The sequence below is a fragment of the Cibotium barometz genome, chromosome 51 (assembly GCF_041138505.1).
Source record: "Cibotium barometz isolate CiBa-2024 chromosome 51, ASM4113850v1, whole genome shotgun sequence".
Lineage (NCBI taxonomy): Eukaryota > Viridiplantae > Streptophyta > Polypodiopsida > Cyatheales > Cibotiaceae > Cibotium > Cibotium barometz.
The window spans coordinates 23763726-23788006 of NC_141096.1; the positions used below are offsets into that span (position 1 = coordinate 23763726).

Here is a 24281-nt window from a genome sequence, read left to right on the forward strand (position 1 = left end):
CATCTCCATATGGGATGAATTCACACACATCTCCTCTCTCCTCTTGATTACAACCACAGTTACAACTCATAAAAGCGGGCATTTGACCCTGCTACAGATACCCCCAGGTCATAAGAGTTCACCGTCCTGGTGAACAATCATTAAAAAAAGGTACATATTTGATGCCAATGCCGATGCCAATGTCAATATCAAGGAGCACATCAATGGAAGAGGAGTGTCCATGTAGCAAGAAATTGTTCTTGTGCCATCGACTTGTACAAGATCACTTATGAGGCATAGGATAGAAGAAACCAACATGCCAAATCACACTTAAGAGAGAAAGAGAAAGAAAGAAAGAAAGATTTTATTAACGTCTTCCAAAAGACCAAACTCGGCCTATGAGACAAATCAGTGTACCTGTGTGGGGTATCCTCTGTCATCCCAACAAAATGAAAAAGTACCGAACTAAAAAGCTAAATCTGGGTGTGCAATAAGTACAATGAGTGGGGGAGGGGATGGAGCTCTACTACTAGGAGAATGCAAAGCTATATGCATGGAGTATACAATCATGATATGCAACCTAGCTAGCTCCATCCTGTACCATACTGGGGGTATAAAATGGTATACATCAATGAAGGGGGTGTCCACAGCTCCCTGAAGAACATGCTTGGGTCTGCTCTGAAGCGAGCTAGTCGCTCTGCACCCTCTCTGTGAAACTGAGCTCTGATCTCTGTCATCTCTCTTTGGTATAGGCGTGGTGTCCGAAAGCCAGGTGTCGTCTGTCTCCTGCGGGTTCTGAGTGTCTCTGCTCTCTGGAGAGTAATTCCTTGCTGTGTAGGGGCTGGGAGTGGGGTGGATCTCTGAAAAAATGTAGTAATCTGTGTCTGTCGTCTCCCCTCTGGAGCTGTCTGAGCCTGTAATAATGTCTCTTTGTGACGCTGTATGTCTAGAATGAATCTCCCCAGTATGCACTGGTCTGCTGCCTCAAAGAGCTGGCGTAGGGAATGTGGCTCTCTAAATAAAATGGGATATCTCTCTCTCATGGCTGTATATGCTCTGCATTTGCATACATAATGCTCCTCACTCTCCACCTCCTCTCTGCACAATCTGCATACCCTCTCCTCTCGGGGGATCCGTGCTGCTTTGCCAGTCTCGATCTCCAATCGATGTGATGAGACTCTAAGCTGACCAATAGCTACTCGGGAGCTGTGTGGTAAAAAGCCCTCCATGTATCTAAGCCTCTCTATAAATCCATCATTAGTGATACTCATGAAGTGATCTCTGTAGTATAGCATCTTCGGTGGAAGAGGCTCTGTAGGCGATATCCATGTCTCTCGTGTATAGAGTTGCCATAGGTCCTGTCTCAATACTCTGTTCCTCTCACTATGAGAGAGATGGATATGTGGTGCATTCCTGTCATACTGGAATGGTGGTAGATGATCCATGTCTAGGCCATGCTGTGAGAACCAATGTGTGACCTGTGCATACCATGATCCTCTGTCTAGATGCCCCAAAAGCTCTGTATGATAATCTGTCCTGTGGCATCTCTCTGAATCTGTCTAGCAGGCATATAGTCTTGAATATGGCCTCTACCATCATAGGAGGCGCAACAAACTCTGCTCGGATAATGTCATGAGGTACTGACGGTTTGTTGCGTATCATGCGTGCCATCATGAGGGCCTGTGGTCTCTCTATCTGTGTCCACCAATGGGTAGCAAGGCCTGGCGCCCATACCGCTGCTCCATACATCAGCGCTGGTGTGACTAATGTGTCAAATAGCCACCCCTTCGTGCGGGGCTCCTGAAAATGTGCTTGGTGGCACTGTCTCTCTAGCATAGCCAATGCTGCATATCCCCGTGTCAATCTAGCTGTGGCTGGTGAAACGTGTGGCTGCTGCAGAGAAGGTAACCCCTAGGTACATCAGCGTTGGTGTGACTAATGTGTCAAATAGCCACTCCTTCGTCCGGGGCTCTTGAAAATGTGCCTGGTGGCACTGTCTCTCTAGCATAGCCAATGCTGCATATCCCCGTGTCAATCTAGCTGTGGCTGCTGAACCCATGGTGAAGCGTGTGGCTGCTACAGAGAAGGTAACCCCTAGGTACACCTATGATGTCACCACCTCCACCTGGCGTCCTACGAGAGTGAATGTCAGCTGACTCCTGCCCTGTCTCGATGTATGAAAGACCATAACCTTGGTTTTCCCAAGGTGCACAGTAAGACCCCTCTGTGTGCAGAAATCATCGAGTGCATGTAGATGCTGCTGTAGACCTCCTAGAGACTCAGACACTAATACAATATCATCAGCATAAAGCATAATATGTACTGAGGTACCTGTTAGATCAACTCCATCTCCGCCTCCCCGTGTAATGAAGTCAGCCACCTCATCAATGTATAACCCAAATAGTGTGGGGGAAAGTGGGCATCCTTGCTTCACACCAATGGTGCTAGCAATAGTCTCGGACATACCTCCTGGGCATCTGACTCGCCCAAAAACCTACTCATATAATGCATAGATGCCCCATGTCATATCTGCTGGTTTCAACTGAACCAATCCGTCGTGTAATATGAAATGGTCCACAGTATCTAGGGGATAATTTCGGAGATCGACCAGTCTGTAAAGTCTCAGAATCTTTCGGAACGTGCAAATACACCATCGTTCCTTCAGAGAATTCTCTGGGTGAATGATGTCTATTAGAATAAAATCTGTCTCGGTCTTGAGCACTTCTAATCGATTCCTTCGCAACTTGTAACATTTCTTGCATATCTTGCAAAAATTACGTGCTGCATTATGCTGAAGTCCTGAGAATCCCACTGTAATAGGTGATCTAGGTTGAAACCCATACATAAGCATGAAAGAACCAAAACGTGTACTCGTATGCTTAGTACTGTTATATGCAAATTCTAACATAGGAAGATAATCCTGCCATGAACTCTGTCTTATGGATACATATGCTCGAAGCATATCCTCCAAAATCTGATTCACTCTTTCAATCTGGCCATCAGATTGAGGATGATCTGAGGAACTCAAATTCAAAGTTGTTTTCAACTTCTCAAAAACAAGTTTCCAAAAATCACTCGTAAACTTAGAGTCCCTATCATTGACTATGTCCTGCGGTAACTCGTACAGTCTAAACAATTGCTCGATAAACTACCGTGCTAATTGCGTAGCTGTAATAGTCTTTCAGGTCGGTAAAAATCTAGCCATTTTTGTCAAGCGATGTACCACAACCCAAATAGAATCGTGGCATTGATGTGTTCTTGGCAATCCGGTAATAAAATCCATGGAAATACTTTCCCATTTATTACCTGAGATTTGCAAAGGATGCAACAACCTAGCGTGTCTAAAGCGTTCAGCTTTATTTGCTTGATAAACTTGACACTTGAGAATATAATCTTCTACATACCCTTTCATCTTTGGCCAATAAAAATTGTGTTTCACGAACGATAATGTCCTGTGTATCCGAGGGTGTCCAGCAGAAGGGACGTCGTGACACTCCTTAAGAATCTTGGACCTAATGTCCGGGATCTATGGTACACAAATTTTGTCATTATCGAATAAGAAACCATTGCGAATCATCCAGTGGCCTCCTGCTACCTGAATGGTAGGCTGCTCAGTCATCGAGCCTTGGTCAATCAATGAGCTCCCGTCCTGGATCTTCTGCCAAAATGGGCCAAAATAACTATCAGTCCTATCAGTCCTGCAAAGCCCTCTCAATGACTGAAATAAGTCAATAGAAATCTCGGTGAACGACAAAGTATTCACCTCTCTAATTCGACTAAGCGTATCTGCAACACTATTCATGGACCCTTTTTAATAACGAATCTCAAAATCAAAATCTTGCATTAATTTAGCCCATCGAGCTTTTCTTCCTCTCAAATCGTCCGCATCACACACATACTTGATTGACTGATAATCAGTCAATACGACAAACTTGGAGCCGTATAAATAATGTCTCCAAACCTTCAGAGCGTGAATCACAGCATAAAGCTCCTTCTTAAGGGTTGGCCAATGAGATTGAGTGTCGTCTAGCTTTTTACTTTCAAAAGCAACAGGTCTACCATCTTGAAATAGAGCAGCCCCGATGGCATAGTCACTGGCATAAGTTTCAAGAACATAAGGCCGACTAGGATCAGGTAATGCTAAGATAGGTGCTTCCTTGACTTTCTCTTTCAAAAGTCTGAAGGCCATATCCAGATCGTTATTCCAAGTGATAGGCTGATTTGACTTACGTCCACGACCTTTCAACAAGTCGGTCATCGGTAGTGTGAGCTGAAAGTACTCCCACACAGATTTCCGAAGAAAAACAACAAAACCGAGAAAAGAACGAAGTTGTGGCACTGTTTGCGGTATAGGCGAGTCCTGAACCTCGTGAACTCGGTCATAGTCAATGCTCAATCCATCTCTAGTGATCTTGTGTCCCAAGTAAATGATGTCTGTCATAAAAAACTCACATTTACTTAACTTAGCATATAGTCGATTCTGTCTTAAAATAGATAAGAGAATTCTTTCTTGAAGACATCTTCAAATTGTGCCCAAGTCGTTGGCTTATGGTTGAGTTCCTTCCACCAAAGCAAAGCTTTGCCTGAGAGGAAACCTACTGCTAACTGGATCTTTATCCCATCGTCATATGAATGGAACTGAAAATGGACTTGCATCTTATATAGCCAAGTGTCCACTCTCTCCTTGGTACGCTGCTTTTGCTCGCTCCCGAACTGTTCCGGAGTAATGTTGCGGCCTAAAGCAGATGCCAGGGTATCCATACCCGAAAGAGTAGATAGGGTAGTGGTCAAAAGAGAGATGGAGTTCTGCAAAGCCTGCATCTGCGCGGCGATTTGTGCTTGACGTTCCTAAGAAGAAGCTTCGAGAGCAACTTTAAACTCTTGGAAATCAGATTTTGACACATAATCGTCGAAAAGTTCGGCATCGGTATCTTCCGTAGTCGGCAGGCCTTCACGTTCGACAAGGGGCTCCAACTCCGATTCTTGGGTCGACATCTTGAAGAGGGCTAGGGGAGAGAAAATTCGATCTTGCACTAGAAAAGTGCTAGAGAACTCGAGAGCTTGAGAGCTTGAAAACTTGAGAGATGTGTGGCAAGAAGTCCGCTTAAGGGGAATATATAGGCTTTCCCAAAAGCAATCTTGAGCTTTTGCTTTTGTGTGTTTTATATATATATATATATATATAATTATATATTCTGTTTTCTTAAAAATAAACACCTTTAAGCATTAACTGGGTTTTTAAAACCCTTTACTAAGTTTTAGGGAAAAAAAACGAAAGCAAGAGAAAAAAAAAACTCCTTGCTACGTTGCTTTTCGCTAAATCCATCGCCGCCTTCCTGCCACCGTGCGCTGCGTGTCTGCTCACATGTACGAGCCCGGCTGCGACATGTACTATACACGTGCGTGGAGCGTTGCCTGCCTGCCCGCGTACCCCACGTCGACTGCCCCCGTGCGCCGCCTTCAACATGTCTGCACACGAAGAGAACCTGTCGACTGTCCGTGTATGTCTGTGTCCGCCTGGTTGGCACTGCCACCTGCGCACTTGTCTTGCACACGATTTTGTGCCTATGTGTACCCGTGCGTATACTTGGCCGCCTGCACATCATAGGTTCGCCTGTGCTAGCCTGCGCACCAGCGCTTGTACACGTGCGCGGGATCATGCTTAACAGCTTGCCAGCGACTGTATAAGAGTACCCGCCCTGGCTGCGCATACAAGCGCTAAACAACCCAGCCGGCGACCTCCTCTCTCTCTCTCGCTCTCACACACACACAAAAATAGCCGACATGCTTTTTTTTTCTCTCTTCAAACTGATCAAACAGTTGCACAAACACAGCCCTTCTTCATTCTAAACAAACAACCCTACTAGATCACCATCTCCATCACCACGGGCTCCTACGATGAAAAAGCAACATACTAATCTGAAAAAACAGCAGTATGCATAGAAAAAACAGCAAGCTTCTTGAACTCATACCTTTTCTTCGACCTCTTTTCTCTACCTACCGACTTGCTCGTTCACGAGGCATGCTTTGATACCACTGTCAAATCCCCATCGGATCTCCTTGTAGAACGCTCTTGGTATGAGACTCGAAACCTGCAAACAAATCAAACAAACAAGAAGGGGGTGCAGGCCTGACTCACCTCCCAACCTCGACAGTCGTGGGCAAACCCACAAGACTTGGCTATCCCCACCGAGCCACGAGCTGAGCTAACTAGATAGACGTACCGACCAATCTTTACCTCGTGACGTCCCATACCGCCACGAAGCTACCGTCGCGGGCCTCGAGACTGCTGTCGGCCTCGGCTGCATGAAGCAGGTGCACGTCTGTACTAGATCCAGGCTCCTGACCATAGAGCTCTCACAAATCATGCGAGACTCTATATGACTAATGACTAATGACTCTATATGACTAATGACTAACCTTGGCCACCCTTTTATAGGCTCTTGGCCGGTCATCGGGCATCCACACTTGGGCGCCCGCCCGTCCATACTTGGGTGCCCGCTCGTTAGTCTATCCCTAGCTCAGCTCGCCAATCAGCCTGCCTAGCTCCAAGCTTCCCCAAACCTCAAAGCTAGTCTTGTGTGCATGTAGCACATGGTAGATACACACTGTGCACATGACATCTGCGAAGGGCCTTTTGCGGTGAGTAAGTCTCCTCATCTCTCTCCTCGACTCCTGCTCTGTGATGGCTCCCAAGGCTCTCTGTATGCGGAGCCGTGAGTATAGGGCTCTGCACTCGTCATCATACCATCTGTTTTGGGGCATAGTCCCAGATCTCGCAGGCTCTCCTGAGTGGACACGATGTAGGAAGCTCTGTAATGCAGCCGTGTGTAGGAGTGATGCCAACTGGGTTGTAATGGTATCCATAGGTGCCAGGGGATCCATGAGTAGGAGCCCATCCTCTACTCTGCGAGTGTATATTTCTGCCATGTCATGTGTGAAGTAGATGGTAGTGTGTGGCGTTGGTATGTGGGGGGCTGGTGATACTGGTGATCCGGCTAGTGAAAATGCCAAGTATGTATGATTTGCCCAAATAGGACGAGGTGGGATGGAGAATGAGGTGACAAGCTGTGATGCCTCCAAAGACCCCATAATGTAGTCTACCACCGTGCCTTCGGTCCGTGTATGACCCCCATGTGGGAAGCCTGTCAGCCCTCCTGATCCCGGCCACTGTAGCATCCCGTTATAAATAACGAGACGATGCCTGGCTCCCAACTCTAGTAAGTGGTCCCCATAATGTCCTCTGTCTGGTCCAGTGTCCTCTGATGCCCGACTAGCCTCTATCTCCTTGGATCCATAGGGTGGAGGATCTCCATGTCATCACAGTCATACACCTCACACTGTCTGCTCTGTGTGTGGGCGTTGAAGTCACCCGTAAGAAATACATAATCTCCTCTGACAGACAAGCATATGGCGAGGCTCTTGTCTCCTCTTCCTGTGGCATGTCCTCTGTAATGACATAGGAGGATCTTGTCCTCTGTAATGACATAGGAGGAAAGTAACACAAGGCTATGTATATAACCCTGTCCTGTGGGAGCTGTAAGCTGATCCACATGTATCTGGCCTCTGGATCTTGTGCTACCACTCTCAGTCTCCCCTGTAGCTCGCGTCTGAATAGAACTGCTACTCCTCCCGACCCTCTCGAGGTATGCTGACTCCCACTGGAATCCCTCTACTCGAGGTAGCCCTCTCTCTGGGCTCTGATGTGTCTCTGTCAGAAGTACGATGTCTCTCCTCACCATAACATGCTCCAGTCATCCAGGCTGCACCCATAGTGAACCATTACAGTTCCATACTGCCATGTGTGCAAAACCCCAAAGGATCTCCTTGTGGAACGCTCTTGGTACAAGACTCGAAACCTGCAAACAAACAAACAAACAATAAGGGGGTGCAGGCCTGACTCACCTCCCAACCATGACAGCCGTGGGCAAGCCCACAGTCTTGGCTGTCCCCACCGAGCCCCACGAGCTGAGCTAACTAGGTTGACGTACCGACCAATCTCTACCTCACGACGTCCCATACTGCCGCGAAGCTACCCTCGCGGGCCTCGAGATTCCTGTCGGCCTCGGCTGCGTAAAGCAGGTGCACGTCTGCACTAGATCCGAGCTCCAGACCATAGAGCTCTCACAAAACATGCAAGACTCTATATGACTATAGACTAACCTTGGCCACCCTTTTATAGGCTCTTGGCCGGTCATCGGGCGTCCACACTTCGGTGCCCGCCCGTCCATACTTGGGTGCCCGCCCGTTAGTCTATCCCTAACTCAGCTCGCCAATCAGCCTGCCTAGCTCCAAGCTTCCCCAAATCTCAAAGCTAGTCTTGTGTGCGTGTAGCACATGGTAGATACACACTGTGTACATGCCATACTCCCCTTCCTCTAGGAGCTCACTCCTAAGCTCACTTAGAAGCCAGGGTAATCTCTCTGAAGAGTAGTCAATGTCTCCCATGTAGCGTCCTCCTCAACACGATTCTTCCACTTAATCTTGTATTATGTGATAAGCGTATTACGCAATCTTCTTTCACGAAATCCAAGAATCTTTTCAGGTTCGTGTGGAACAAATATCATGTCCTCGACATCTATGATTTCTTGAGGAGTAACTAACTGGTATGTTCCACCGAGTACTTCCTTAAGTCTACAGACATGAAATACGGGATGAACTTTCACATGAGAAGGCAAATCCAATTCATATGTAACTGAACCAATCCTTCGTGTAATACGAAATGGTTCACAGTATCTAAGGGATGATTTCGGAGATCAACCTGTCCGTATAGTCTCGGAATTTTTCGGAACTCGCAAATACACCATCGTTCCTTCAGAGAACTCTCTGGGTGAACGATGTCTATTAGAATAAAATCTGTCTCGGTCTTGAGCACTTCTAATAGATTCCTTCGCAACTTGTAACATTTCTTGTATATCTTGCAAAAAATTACGTGCTGCATCATGCTGAAGTCCTGAGAATCCTATTGTAACAGGTGATCTAGGTTGAAAACCATACATAAGCATGAAAGGACTAAAACTTGTACTCGTATGCTTAGTACTATTATAAGCAAATTCTAACATAGGAAGATAATCCTCCCATGAACTCTGTCTTTTGGATACATATGTCCGAAGCATATCCTTTAAAATCTGATTCACTCTTTCAGTCTGGCCATCAGATTGAGGATGATCTGAGGAACTCAAATTCAAAGTTGTTTCCAACTTCTCAAAAATAAGTTTCCAAAAATCACTCGTAAACTTAGAGTCCCTATCAGTGACTATGTCCTGCGGTAACCCATACAGTCTAAACAATTGCTCAATAAACTGCCGTGCTAATTGCATAGCTGTAATAGTCTTCCGGGTTGATAAAAATCTAGCCATTTTGTCAAGCGATCTACCACAACCCAAATAGAATCGTGGCCTTGATGCGTTTTTGGCAATCCGGCAAGAAAATCCATGGAAATATTTTCTCATTTATTACCTGGGATTTGCAAAGGATGCAACAACCCAGCCTGTCTAAAGCGTTCAGCTTTATTTGCTTGATAAACTTGACACTTGAGAATGTAATCTTCTACATACCCTTTCATCTTTGGCCAATAAAAAGTGTGTTTCACTAATGATAGCGTCCTGTGTACCCCAGGGTGTCCAGCAGAAGGGGCGTCGTGACACTCCTTAAGAATCTTGGACCGAAAGTCCGGGTTCTGTGGTACACAAATTCTGTCATTCCGAAATAGTAAACCATTCTGAATCATCCACTGGCCTCCTGCAGCCTGAATGATAGACTGCTCAGTCATTGAGTCTTGGTCAATCAATGAGCTCCCGTCCTACTCGATCATAGTCAATGCTCAATCTATCTCTAGTGATCTTGTGTCCCAAGTAAATGATGTCTGTCATAAAAAGCTCACATTTACTTAATTTAGCATATAGTCGATTGTGTCTTAAAATAGATAAGACAATCGTGAGGTGTCTAACATGATTCTCAAGAGTACAACTATATATCAAAAAACTATCTAGGAACACCACCACAAATTTTTCCAAATGTTCATGAAAAAGATCGTTCATCATTTGCTGGAAAGTGGCTGGAGCATTGGTTAACCCAAAAGGTAATACGAGAAACTCGTAATGGCCATACCTAGTCCGAAAGGCGGTTCTTTCGACATGCCTTTCATGAATACGTATCTGGTGATAGCCAGTACGTAAAAATATATCTTCGTGAAATATTTCGCTCCTGCTAACCGGTCAATCAAGTCATCTGATCTAGGGAGAGGATAACGGTTCTTAATTGTCAGCTTGTTCAATCTCTTGAAATCTATACACATTCCTGGTGTTCTTCTTCTTTCTCCTAAGCAACACAGGTGCACCCCAAGGTGATTTACTTGGATGGATCTGGCCCATCCTCAAATAATCTTCGAAGCCAACTCATCTTCCTCAGCTTGGCTCATCCTATAAGGTGGAATACTGACAGGATGAGCACCAGGGATCAAGTCAATACGATGATCTACTGCCCTTTCAGGTGGTAAACCTGTGGCAGTTCCTTAGGAAATACATCCTGAAACGAATCAAGTATCTTCTGTAATTCTTTGCTTTCAAACACACTTAATTCATTGACATCCATTGAAGGTATGAGAAATGAAGAAAGTGGAATCAATACACAATGAAAAGCGGTATACAAGGAAGAATCCATTATATTTTCAAAATCAACTGTATTTACAAGAGGTCCCTGAGAGGGATATATACAATCACCTAAAATACTATACTGGGTGTTCCAATGGTGAAAAGAAAAAATATTGCTAGACCAATCTATCTGGACTTGAAGAGTCTTAAACCACTCAATCCCTAATTACAAGTCTACATTTTGTAGGTGCATAACATAGCATTCCAGAGTATCTTTGTAGTCCTGAATCTGGATTGGTAGCATCTCCACCTTTCGATCCCATACTTGCCTTCCCGCAGGTAGGCGTACCTCATAGGTATGATCGCTGGGTGTCGTATCAAGACTCAATTTCTACACAAGTTTGTAGTTAACAAAATTGTGTGAGCTGCCAAGGTCTAGAAGAATGTGGACTCTATGGCCATTCACTTCTCCATAAACTCGGAGAAGATCATGCAAGCCAAAAACGTTAGAGTTGAACAGACAATTAGAACATGAACTAGGACGAGAAAGTACAGTAACTGACGTACCTGTCAAAGACAAGTGGTTAGCTGCCTTTGGCTTGGGTCCTGCGTTGGTCTTTGCACCCTTTTGCTTCGGGCACTCATTACGCATGTGTTCTTTTCTTCGCAGATGAAACAATGTCCCTCCTCCTTGAGCTTCAAAGCTTTAAGGAGTCGTTTCTTCTTCGCTGGTGTCGAACTTGAATTCTTCGAAGGTTTGTGCCGAAGACTTTCCTTCAGTCGTGTTAGCCATAGGTGCGAAGAACTTTCTTTTATGCTTGTTCCCCTACTCGGTAACTGGTTTAGACTTGGAAGAGACCATTGTATCATCATAGATACGAGCTGAATGAATGGCTTCGTCCAATATTTTGCATTTGTTATTTTTAACCTGTAAACGGTATGAGTTTGGTAAACCGGCTACGAAGAACCCCAAAAGAGTAGTGGGATCCATCTTTGTAGCTTTCATCTGCAAGTCCCTAAACTTCTGGAGGTAGACCTCATAAGTGAGGTGCTGCGAGGTCATGGTCAAAGCTGTAAACTGGGCAACAACATCATAAATATCCTCTTTCTTGAGGAATTTCTTCTTGAAGACGTCTTCGAATTGTGCCCAAATCATTGGCTTAGGATTGAGTTCCTCCCACCAAAGCAAAGCTTTGCCTGAGAGGAAACCTGCTACTAACTGGATCTTTTTTTCATTATCATATGGATGAAACTGAAAATGGACCTGCCACTTATGTAGCCAAGTTTCCATGATCTCCTTGGCATGCTGCTTTTGCTCGCCCCCCAACGGTTCGAGAGTAATGTTGGGGCCTAAAGCAGAGGCCAAGGTATCCATACCCGAAAGAGTAGATAGGGTAGTGGTCAAGAGAGAGATGGAGTTCTGCAAAGCTTGCATCTGGGCGGTGATTTGTGCCTGACGTTTCGAAGAAAAAGCCTTGAGAGCTACTTTAAACTCTTGGAAATCTGATTTGGACACATAATCGTCAAAAAGATCGCATTGGTATCTTCCGTAGCCGGCAAGCCTTCGTGTTCGACAAGGGGCTCCAACTCCGATTCTTGGGTCGACATCGTGAAGAGGGCAAGTGGAGAGAAATTTCAATCTTTGCACAATAAAAGTGCGAGAGAACTTGAGAGCTTGAGAGCTTGAAAACTTGAGAGGTGTGTGGCAAGAAGCCCACTTAAGGGTTTATATAACCTTCCCCAAAAGCAACTTGAGCTTTTGCTTTTGTATTTATATATATATATATATATATATATATGGATATATATATATTCTGCTTTCTTTAAAAAAAAAACACACCTTTAAACCTTAGAGGGGCCTTTAAACTCTTTTTTAAAAAAATTAATGTAGAAAAAAAAACGAAACAGCCCAAATCGGCTTTTCAATGCTTATTTGGTTTTTTTTTTCTCTTCCCTCCTTGATTTATCGTTGCCGGCGCTTGCTTTGCTGTCGTCGGCCACCTGGCTACTGGTCACACTTTCCTGCCGGTGCCGCCTATGCTCAGGCGTCCAGAGCGGCCTGCGCCTAGGCTTGGCCGCCTGCAGAGGCCTAGCTGCTTGGCTGCAAGGGCCCAGGCTCCCGCCAGCCTGGCCACCTTGTTGTGTAGGCCTAGGCGCCTGCCAGTCTGGTCGCCTGCAACTTCCGGCTATTAGTGTATGTGAAGTTATATGTACACTTGTATGAGGATGTGGAAAGGTTTCATTAGGCATGAAAAACTAGATTGGTTTTTCATGACCGTGAATATCTTGAGATATTCATGTCGAAAAAATTGTCATCTTGAGGCACAAACATACTAGAATGGTTCACTAATTCAAAAAAAGATGAGATCAAGGTAAAAATTACTATTTTTGATAACTGTCACTAGCATGAAAACCCATACTGGTTTTTCATGGCATGAATAGCTTGAGATAGTCACGTCTGAAAAAATGTTAGCATTTGATGAGACAGAAAAATGTTCGAATGGTCTAATAGGTCAAAAGAAGATGCAATCAGTGTGTAAAGTGTCATTCCTGAATAATTTTTGTGATGTAAAAAACCACACTAGTTTTTCATGGCATGAATATCTAAAAGATAATCACGTCTAAAAAATTATTTTGTTTTGACCAGTTTTATGCATGTTAGTATTACAGACCACTCAGATGATGACGTGAAGTTAATAGATCATGCAGTTTCCAAGGATTTTGTGACGTGAAAGTTTAGGATGGTTTTTTGCGTGTAACTTTTTAGAGAAATTCATGTCAATGAAAATTAGTATTATGATGCAAAATGGCATTAGATAATGTAATGGTGTTAGAGAAGATGAAAGATATGAGAATTGATTAAGAAATGGGATGTAAGCCAAGGACTATCATAACCCACTTTGGTGGAACAGTAATTTTTTGACAACCTTCTACTTTTAGCCAACCAGTTTCTTTTGTGCACGTGCTACTTATAGCATAACATAACTTTGAAATTTTGTTAGATACTCGATTCATTGTTTTTTTGGGTGGCCTGTGCAGAAGCAGTGGAATGCCTCCGTGTAATGGGTGGAGATGAAGGGAAGTGGAGATGTGGGGATCTCTCGGAGTAAGAGATAGTAATGGAAGAAAATGTAGAGGTGGAGGGTACGGGGGCTAGGTAGTGAAGGGGTGGGAGCCAGTAGAGTAACGGTGGCGGCAAAGAGCTCGGCTAGGGGAATACCAGTGATGTGGTTGTTGGAACGCCGATGGGGAACTGAACTCGCTGGAGGGCCAATTAGGTGGGCAAGGTAAGTCGTAGTGAGGCACTGCCTGTTGGGCATCACGGGGAAGTTGGTGAGGAAGGCAACACAAAGGGATGCATCCATGTTCGGCAAAGCCGGGATAGAAGCCAGGCCTTGCAGGCCCAAGGTGGTGAGTTCGGTTGGGGAGAATAAAGTGGAAAGCTGAGGAAAGTGTGAGGGTGTGGGTCAATGAAGTTAATGGGTGTGGGTGGTGGAGGCAAGAAGGTGAAAATGATGTATGGAGGGTAGAAACTAGCGTGCGGGTGGAATGGTGGTGAAGAGGCAGGCAAGGGGGTGGGACGGGATTGAGGGTGACACCGTCATCCTTAGATGGAACATATTGACGATCACTGTCGGAAGATGATGTTGAAGAAGAGGAATCTGAAGAATCTGAAGAAGTGGATAGAAAAGCTGAGGCAGGAGGTGGCAGTGGTGCAGTAGAGCCAGCACCTGACAGTGTAGCTGTCTCACAGGCACGGTGGCAGAAGGATTTTCCTGAGAGGGTGGTGCCACTTTTGAAGAGGGATAGCGCCCCACCGGTCGTAAGAAGCGAGCAATGGAGTGCATGTATGGCACAGGAGTGTTGGTAAACCGTCTGCCACGAGGGAATGACAAGGGAGTGAAGCGGTGAGAGAGAGAAAAATCAAAAGAGGAGGAGCCAAAAAAGGAAGGTACGAAGATGGCAATAGGGCTTTTTTTTTCTTTGTTTTTTGGTGGGTGCTGTGCGCAGACAACAGTGGGGGAGGCGAGTCGGAAGTGGGGAAGGCATGTACAGAGGAGACGGGTGTGAGTAGGAGGGAGAGGGGGGAGGTGAGTCGGAAGTGGGGGAGGATAGCTACAGAGGAGACAGGTGCAAGCAGGAGGGAGAGGGGGAAACGAGGAGGAGGAAGGGGGGGGGATTCGGATGGGAGGGTTGGGAGTGGGAGAGTCGAAAAAGGGGGGCGAGTGGACGAGTCGGAGGTGAGGGGGAGGCGAGTTGGAGGTGGGAAAGGGAGGCGAGTAGGAGGGAGAGGGGGAAAGCTGGAGGTGAGAGTGAGGGAGGCGAGTTGGAAAATAGAGGGGGTGAACTGGAAGAGGGGGGTGAGGGAGCAGGTGGAGGGGGGCTAAGTGAACGGGTGGAGGGGCAAGTGGGACGGTTGGAGGGGGCCAAGCGGGACAGGTGGAGGGGCGAGTGAGTCGGACAGGGGAGAGTGAGCAAGTCAGGCAGAGGGAGAGGTGGGTGACTCAGACAAGAGAGAAGGGGTGAGTGGGAGAGGGGGGGCGAGTGGGACAGGTGGAGGAGCGAGTGAGTCGGACAGGAGAGAGTGGGGTGAGTGGGTGAGTGAGCAAGTGAGCAAGCCGGGCAGAGGGAGAGGTGGGCGACTCGGACAGGAGAGAAGGGGCGAGTGGGAGAGGGGAGGTGAGTTGGGCAGTGGGAGAGGAGGGCAGGTCGGGCAGTGGGAGAGGCGGGAAAGTCGGACAGGGGAGGGCGGGCGAGTCAGTCAGAGGGAGGGTAGTGGACGAGTGGGCAAGTCGGACAGATGGGAAGGTTGAGTAAGGCTGATGTTGGCCCAAGCGTGCGAGACTGTGAGGCAAGGTTGAGCAAGGGCAGGCAGATGGGAGCGGCAGCACATGGTTGTGGCCTCTGGCGTCATAGAGACGAGCAGAGCAGAGGTGCTGAAGGAGGTGTGTGGGGAGGGGGGAAGATAGAGTTCCCTCGTCCCACCGGGCATGGCAGAAATTGCAATGTTGCGGGCCTAATTGAACTAAGGAGCAAAGATTAATGGAAATGAATTAGCAAAGGACAATACTCACAATTGTGGAGGCACATGACTCGTACTACATTGATCCCTCCAAAGACCCAAATACATGCCCTTTTATACAACCTTTTAAAGCCCTTCACACCCATCTCCATATGGGATAAACGCGCACACGCATCTCTCCCCTCTCGATTACAACCACAGTTACAACTTACAACTCATAAAAGCAGGCGTTTGACCCTGCTACAGATTGTTATTTTATGGTATTACTGAATGGTCAGGATCAGATGAATCACCTGAAGGAAGTAAAATGCATTTTGAACTTGGCATCTGTTATAGAAAGAAAGGGTATCTCTTTTAAATAGTGGTGCAAGGCTTTGAACTTTCCCAATTAGCTACTGTATGTGTCGGTCTGTTCTTTTTTTATCTTTGGTGCTAGCCTTCATCACGGCTGAGACTGCCCGTGACCTATGGAGAAGTGATAGAAACTCAGTTTGACGGTTTATCTATGAAGATATTTCTACTTATGGTGACATATCTTTATGCATGAACCTGGACTTACACTTGGGTGTTGTTGACGTGAGTGGGGATGTCATAGCATATTGTCTATGCTATGCATGATAAAGCTGATGATTTGAAGCTTAGTGACTAGACTCTCGTGGATTTAAGATCGCACTTTGGTTTTGTTACATGGTATATCTCTTTTTGAAAAGAAGGGTATACTTTAGCCGTTGCCTTATAGCCCTGGAATAATGTTACAGGCCTATTTCCCTGCTATTGCGCAGCCAGAGGGTATACCCATAAGAATTCAAGATATTACCGGCAAGGAGTGGTCATTTCAGTTCCGTTTCTGGACAAATAACAACAGCAGGATGTATGTTTTAGAGGGAGTTACACCTTGCATACAGTCATTGCGATTGGTAGCCGGTGATACAGGTGGTTTGTTATATCTTTCTTTCCTTTCTACATTGTGACTGCCCTTTCAATCATATATGAGAGATGAGCCTCGGGACCTGCATTAAAGCTTGTTGTCCATCTATGTAGTGACGTTTAGCAGGCTGGATCCAGAAGGGAAGCTTATCATGGGGTTTCGCCGAGCACCAAGCTCATTGAGCTCACAGGTGAAAATTTTGGATTGCTTTGCAATTTGCAAAGGTAGACATTGTGATATGTTTTTGGTCAACTTCTTTCGGCCTGTTTCTGTACGGTCAAAGTTTTCCAATTTTAATTTTAGAAATTGTTTTTTTCCCAAGACCGGTGCCTTTTACTCCCTGGTCCTTTTCCCAAAGCCTCCCCTCCATCTCTGTCCTTTTCGTCATGTTGTCCCAGCTTCATATCTATCTACCCTTTTTTCCAAGGCTCCACAGACTCTCTTTGTGTGTGTGTGTGTGTGTGTGTGTGAGAGAGAAATGAAATGAAATGTTATATTAACGTCTTCAAAAGGCCATAATGACCTATGAGACCAAAAGTTACATCATGGTGGATCTGATACAATGTCTGGATAAAAAAAACCCAGAAAATGAAAAAATAAAGATGATACTACTGGCACCTAGAAAATGAAACTGGAACTGGAAGGTACACTATGGAGGTAGCTCCATCTCATAATATGTGCCGCATCGGACACTGGCGGATCTCCTCAATATCCTCTGTGGTCAGCACCCTGACTGGGTGTCCCGCATGCCTCGCAAGAATAATCCGAATCTGCCGCTGCAACCTCCGTCTATGCTGGGATGCCCTCCTCCGTAGTCGTGGGCGTCTGGACCACCCAAGCTCAATCGCACGATCAATCAGTGTACCCCTGGTGTGGGCGGTATCCATGTCCTGCTGCTGCTGTGGTCCATCTGGCGCAGTGATGGCTGGACTAAAGAAGTCTGTAATGTGCCTCTGAGTCTGGCTCTCTGTGCGCCTAAGCAGGCTATCTCTATGTCTCCGCAGCTCAAGCAAGAACAATCCCAAACACCTCTGGTCCTGGTACCCCATGACTCTGGAAAGTGGTCCAAAACCCTCTCTGAATAAACAGTGGAAACGACCACGTATCTCATAGTATGCAGTACAATGGCATATATAATGCAGCTCTGTCTCTGGCTCCCTATGGCATACTCGGCATATCCTGGCCTCAGCTGGTATACCTCTATATCGGCCAATCTCAATCTCAAGATGGTGTGAGGATGTGCAAATCTGACCAATAGCACATCGTACTGCATGAGACAAGTGTACATCCATGTAACTGGGTCTGATCACAAAACCATCTGCTGTGAGCTGAAGAAAATGCTCTCTGTAGAAAGCCATCTTCGTGCCCAGCTCCTCAGTCGGCTGTATCCATGTCCTCCTAATGTCCAGCTGAACTAAATCCTGACGGATGAGTCTGGTAATCTCTGTCCGTGTAAGAGTGAGAGAGGGTGCCTCCAGAGAATACTGGAAGGGAGGCAATCTGTCCATGCTAAAACCATGTGCCTGGAACCAAGATGTCATCTGTCCATACCAACAAGCCGTGTCTCCCTGTAAAGCTAATTGTCGGGAGGACTCCAGGGCGAGGCGTGCATATCTGTCTCGGGGGAGATCCCACAAGCCATGTATGTAGGAGACTGATCTCGTAAGAGCCTCAATCACCAGAGGGGCAGCCGCCAGCTCTGCTCGAATAATCTCATGAGGTACCACAGCCTTGGCTCTAATAAGCCTAGCAATCATAGATACCAAAGGCCTCTCCATACCTCTCCACCCGCTTGCGCTGTGATGGCCCACTGAAGGTCCCCATATCTGCACTCCATAAAGCATAGCTGATGTCACTAGAGTGTCAAAAAGCCAGAGTTTCGTTCGAGGTTCCTGAAACTGAACCTGCGAACACATCCTCTCCAAACCACCCAGGGCTGCATGTGCTCTAGTCAATCTAGTCTCTGCTGCTCTCCTCATCGAAAACACTGGCCCACTGAATACTACCCCAAGATATGTATATGCATCTGTATACTCCACAATCTCCTGCCCATATGTAAATGTGGAAGCTGATCGCCTAACCCACTGTGAGAGAGAGAGAGAGAGAGAGAGAGAGAGAGAGAGAGAGAGAGAGTTTTCCTTCTTCAAAAGCACATTGGAATGTAATTTTCTTTTTCCCAATGTTGGAGAGAGAGCCAAAGACAAATTTTTCCTTCTTCAAAAGCACATTGGAATATATTTTTCTTTTTCCCAATGTTGGAAAGCCAGCTCTGTGCGCGCGCGTGTGTGTGTGTGAAGAATCATTTTTGTTTTACTGGCACTTGCAATAGTTAACATTGAGTTAATGCATATGATCTGGAAGTATTGATTGTTTTCTTTATGAAAATGATGATCAAGTGTATTTCATGCTTTCCACAGGATGTACAAACTTCGACTATAGGCACAGTATTGACATCCGTGAACTCAGCTGGCATGGAACACTCGATTGAAACTGCTGAATTGTCTAGTAGGCCAATGCTGTATGCTGGAGAATGTCCTATGGATGCACAAACGAGTTCCTTTTCAAGGGCCAACATATTTAAAACTGGAGTTGGGTGGCCTGATACTGACAAGCAGATCCTAAAGTTCAAGAAAAGATCTCCTTACGCATCTGTCATGCTGGATGAAAAGAAGATCACTGACAACAGTTTGCTTTTGGACGTGGAGGGCCCTGCAAATGAATTCAAATTGACTTGGCAAGATATACAGGAGCTTCTTCGGCCGCCTCCTAATGTGATACCAAGCGTCGTGACAATTGAAGGCCATGATTTTGAAGAGTACGAGGTTGGCTTTTATTTTGATTTGCCATAATGAGAGAGAGAGAGAGAGAGGAAATGAAATGATATATTAACGTCTCTAAGAGGCCATGATGGCCTATGAGACCAAAATTGAGAGTACATCTAAAGTTCGTGTCTCATCAAAGAGAACAACTAAATGAAATTGAGAAGTACAATAGACTGACTATCTTACAGTTATAAGAATTGTAAGTAAGACTCCTAGATGATACTGAGTAGAAAATACTGGAAAATGTATATCAAGTAGATCCATGTATGCTGATCAGTTGAAGTGCTGCCCTCTGCTCAGATCAAATATCTCCGCCATGGGGCTATCTAGAATGGAGAGGTCGTAGAAGCGAGGTAGGCGCCTCCGATGCCGAGCAATAATGGCTTTGATCTGGTGATGGCGAGGATGCCGTGGGCGGGATCCTGGTGGGCGTGGCCGACGAGCACGACATAAGACGACTGGTCTATCAATGGTGACTCCTTGGGAGCATGGCTAGTGTCCTGATGGCCCGATGGAGGAGGTACCAGGAGGTGTGTGGGCTGGGGTGCTGGTGCTGGTGCTGGTGCTGAAGAAATTTGTCAGGATCCTCTGTCTAGGTACATCATCGCTCGGTCTCCTGTCTGTCTGCCGAGAGGGTCTCTCTGCGTCTCTTGAGCTCAAGTAAGAACAATCCCATAAATCTCTAATCCTCAAACTCCATGACCTTGCCTAACGGCCCAAAACCCTCTCGGAAGAGGCAGTGATATCTCCCTCGGATCTCATAATAGACTGTACATCGGCAAATGTAGTGCTCCTCTAACTCTGCCTCCTAGTAGCATAGCTGACAAATGCGGTCATTCGAGATATGACAAATGCGGTCATTCGAGATATGATGCACATATCGCCCTGTCTCAATCCGTAGCCAGTGTGATGAGGTCTAGATCTGTCCAATGGCACAACGTATCCCATGTGATAGGTGTACATCATGTACGCTAGGCGGGTGATAAACCATTTGGTGAGAGGTGCAGAAAATGGCTCTTGTAATGAGCCATTTTGGTCCCTAAGGGCTCAAGGGGACTAGTCCATGTCCTCTCTGTGTCCTTTTTGACGATATCCATCCTAATCACGCGGTTCTGCTGTGAGTGGGTGAGATCCAAAAGTGGACAATCCAAGCTGTACTGAAAGGGTGGGAGTGCCTCTAGGTCAAACCATGATCTCATCTGAGCATACCAGCAATGAGTATCTCCATCCTCTACCAACTGTATGGATGAGGTCAATGCCAATCGGGAGTACCTCTGCTGAGGGAGCTCCCATAGCCGCTGTAAAAAGGTAACTGCCTGGAATAGGGCCTCGAGGGGTCATTACTGGTGCGGCACTCAACTCAGCCCGAACAATCTCATGTGGTATCGATGATTTTCTCCGAATCATGCGGGTAATCATCATAATCAGTGGTGTCTCCATATGCCTCCATCTTGCATCCGTCCCTCTGAGATCTGTGATGTATGCTGGGCCCCAAAATTGGAGCTCCGTACAGGAGGGTCGGTGTGACAAGTGTATCAAATAGCCACAATTTGGTGCGCGGCTCCTAAAACTGTATGTGTGCACATTGCCTCTCAAGTGCCCTCAAGCTAATCTAGCTGCAGTTGCCTCCTTCAGGGAGAAACATAGTCCTGTGAAAGTAACTCCCAAATAGACATATGACCTAACGTACTCAACCGGCTCCCCTCGGAAAGTGAATTGAGGCTCTGATCTTGTCACCCATGCCTGTGTGGTGTTAAACACCATAACCTTGGTTTTCCCAAGGTTCACTGTCAGATCTCTATCCGCACAGAATGTCTGTAATGCATCCAAATGTCTCTGTAATCCCTCCGGAGAGTCTGAGATTAGAACAATATCATCTGCATATAACAAGATGGGTATCAACACCCTTGTGAGGCATGCCCCCGGGCCTCCAATCTGTCTACATAATTGGAGACCACATCCATGTACAGTCCAAAGAGGGTGGGTGATAGCGGGCATCCTTGCTTCACCCTATTGTGTTGGTCACCATATCGGATCTATAGAAAGCCATCTTCGTACCAAGCTCGTGTGTCGGCTGTATCCATGTCCTCCTAGTGTCCAGCTGAGTGAAGTCCTGCCTGATAAGTCTGGTAATCTCTCCGTGTCAGAGAGAGGGAGGGTGCATCCAGGGAGTACTGAAATGGAGGTAGCCTGTCCATACTAAAGCCATGCAGTTGGAACCAAGCTGTCATCTGTGCATACCAACATGATCCATCTCCTTGTGATGCCAACTGTCGTGAAGACTCCAGGGCTAAGCGAGCACATCTGTCTCTAGGGAGAGCCCAAGTGCTATGTATAAAGGAGACTGATCGAGTGAGTGTCTCTACTACCAATGGGGGGGCAGCCATCTCTGCACGGATAATATCATGTAGTACGGAGGCCTTGGCCCTAATCATCCGGGAAATCATAGAAACCAAGGGCCTCTCCATACATCTCCATCCATCAGTGCTACCATCTCGGCTATGGTGATCCACTGAGGGTCCCCATATCTCCACTCCATACAGCATGGCTGAAGTGACCAAAGTGTCAAAGAGCCAGAGCTTTGTTCGAGGTTCCTGAAACTGAACGTGCGAACACATCCTCTCTAGTCTCCCCAATGCTGCATAAGCTCTGGTCAATCTGGTCTCCGCTGCTCTCCTCAAGGAAAATAGTGGGCCACTAAAAACCACACCAAGGTAAGTATATGCATCTGTATACTCCACTGTCTCCTGACCATATGTAAAGGTGGGTACTGACCTCCTAACCCACTGTGCTGTGGTGTTAAACACCATCACCTTGGTTTTACCAAGGTTAACAGACAATCCACTGTCCTAAGCAAACGTGTGCAATGCATCCAAATGACGTTGCATCCCCTCTGAAGAATCTGAGATCAACACAATATCATCAGCATACAATAACAGCGGAATCCATGTCCCTGGTAGCTGTGCTCCTCTGTCACCCTCCCGCTTTACATAGTCCGAAACCTCATCCACATACATCCCAAATAAGGTGGGAGAAAGGGGGCAGCCCTGCTTCACCCCAATAGTGGAGTGAACCATCTCAGATATACCTTGAGTAGTACGTACCTGCCCCACAATTGTCCTGTATAAAGCCATGATTCCCCAAATCAGCTTTGTGGGCACTCCCATCTCTTGTAGTCTGCGCATCAATCTGGCTCTCGGTACTGTGTCAAAAGCTTTGCGGAAATCCACAAAGCAACAATAAATCCTCCTGCCATATAATCTACCCTCCTCAATAATAGCTCTGAGTGTCAAGATATGGTCAAGAGTGGAGAAACCTCTCTTGAACCTTGCCTACCCTAATGCACGTATGCCCTCTCTCTCTGCCCATCTACTCAACTCCTGCTCAAGAATAGATGCATATAATCTAGCCAATGTGTGACCAATCATGATGGTACGATAATTCCCAGGAATCATGGGATCCCTTGACTTGAAGATAGGCACAATCGTGGACATATTCCAAGTCTCAGGAAAACCCTCACACATGGCTCGGTTAAACATCATAGCAATAAGCTCTACAAGCATATCTCTGGCATGAATAAAGTGCTCTGCTACCAAACCTTCATGATCATATGCTCTCCCAGTCCTCATCCTGTCAATAGCTTTCCTTACCATCTCAGCAGTAAAGAAAGCACATGTTTCTGGGCATGTGGAGGTAATGGCTGGTGATGGTGAATGCTCATGGAATAGTCTCCATGCCTCGCTGAGTCCTGACTCATAAATAACTGATACAAATCCCTCTCTAACTGAGCAAGATAAGCCCTCTTCTTCCGTCGCACTAGGTGCCGGAAGGTAATCCGTGACTATCTGTGAGTGGTAACACCCATGAGCACCTCTCTCTGTAATCTGATCCTCATCTCTCTGCACTCCTCATCATACCAGCTGTTGTGGGGCATGTTCCCATATCGTCTCCGTGTAGGCTGACTATGGGGATATGCCTCTGATGCTGCAGCATGAAGCGTCTCTATCAATATCTGAGTGAGCTCATCTAATGGCCGTCCCGGCTCCTCGGCACATAAGCGTTTGTATATCTCATCCGTGTACACTGTGTCAGTCTCCCTCGTAAAGGTATAACGAGAGTGTGTGGAGACCTGTCCCAATGGAGTTGTGCTGAACTGAAATGTGATAGTGAAGGACAAGATAGCATGATCCACTGCTACTCCAACCGGCCTAGTGCCTACCATAAAATCTTGAAAAGAGGGAATGAGACTGGGCTGAGCCAAACATAGTCCACTGTACTATTACCATGCCGATGTGGAAAGCTAGTGAAACCGCCCGTTGTCAGGAATCTCTGTAGGCCATGTAGGATGGGCAATCCATGTGCAGTCCCCATGTCTATCAAATACTGCCCATACACAGTCTGTTCCTCATCCTGTGAGAGTCTAGATAGACCCATATCCCTACCATCAAGCTCCCTCAACATCTTTTTTTTTTTCCCGAGAAAAGATCCTTTCATTAGTTATAAAAAACGCCCGTAGGGCTACAAAAGATCCTCTCCTACTCACAAGAAAAACAAAGCAGAGAACAAAGCAAGGCAGCCAGGGAGACTCTCCCTAGGTGCTGAAAAGTACAAGTATCAGAACAAAGAACTGAGGGGCTATATCATACAATACGAGGGGGGAAAAGCCAAACAGGTGGCCTGTAGTGCCAGCGGGGGGACCCCGCGTGCAGGGTGTAGAAGGTGCCGCTGCGCCAGGTGGTGTGAAAGGCCTGGCGCCGCAAGATCGCCTCATCCGAGTCGCCCCGAATGCGGTCATACTGTCCTCGCAAGGTGTGAATCAACTCCTGCCAAATCCCCCGAACAGTCTCTGCTGGTGGCTCCAGTCTCCCCTCAAAGGCCCTGAAACACCGGGCCTTCCAGGTGAACCAGATGGTGATGCTGCTGAGGAGCTCCCATCG

At 46.5% G+C, this 24281-nt stretch overlaps 1 protein-coding gene across 5 annotated transcripts in view; it reads left to right on the forward strand.

The window, feature by feature from the left end:
• Positions 1 to 24281, forward strand: part of LOC147609445 (B3 domain-containing protein Os07g0679700-like) — a 132175-nt gene that overhangs the window by 53287 nt on the left and 54607 nt on the right. For 2 of the 5 annotated variants that reach the window (XM_086787508.1, XM_086787510.1), the window contains exons 6-8: positions 16353 to 16527; positions 16636 to 16712; positions 18940 to 19344. In XM_086787508.1, the coding sequence (XP_086643634.1) occupies positions 16353 to 16527; positions 16636 to 16712; positions 18940 to 19344 (657 nt within the window). The remainder of the gene's footprint in view (positions 1 to 16352; positions 16528 to 16635; positions 16713 to 18939; positions 19345 to 24281) is intronic. The other 3 variants (XM_086787511.1, XM_086787512.1, XM_086787509.1) reach the window with 2 other exon arrangements.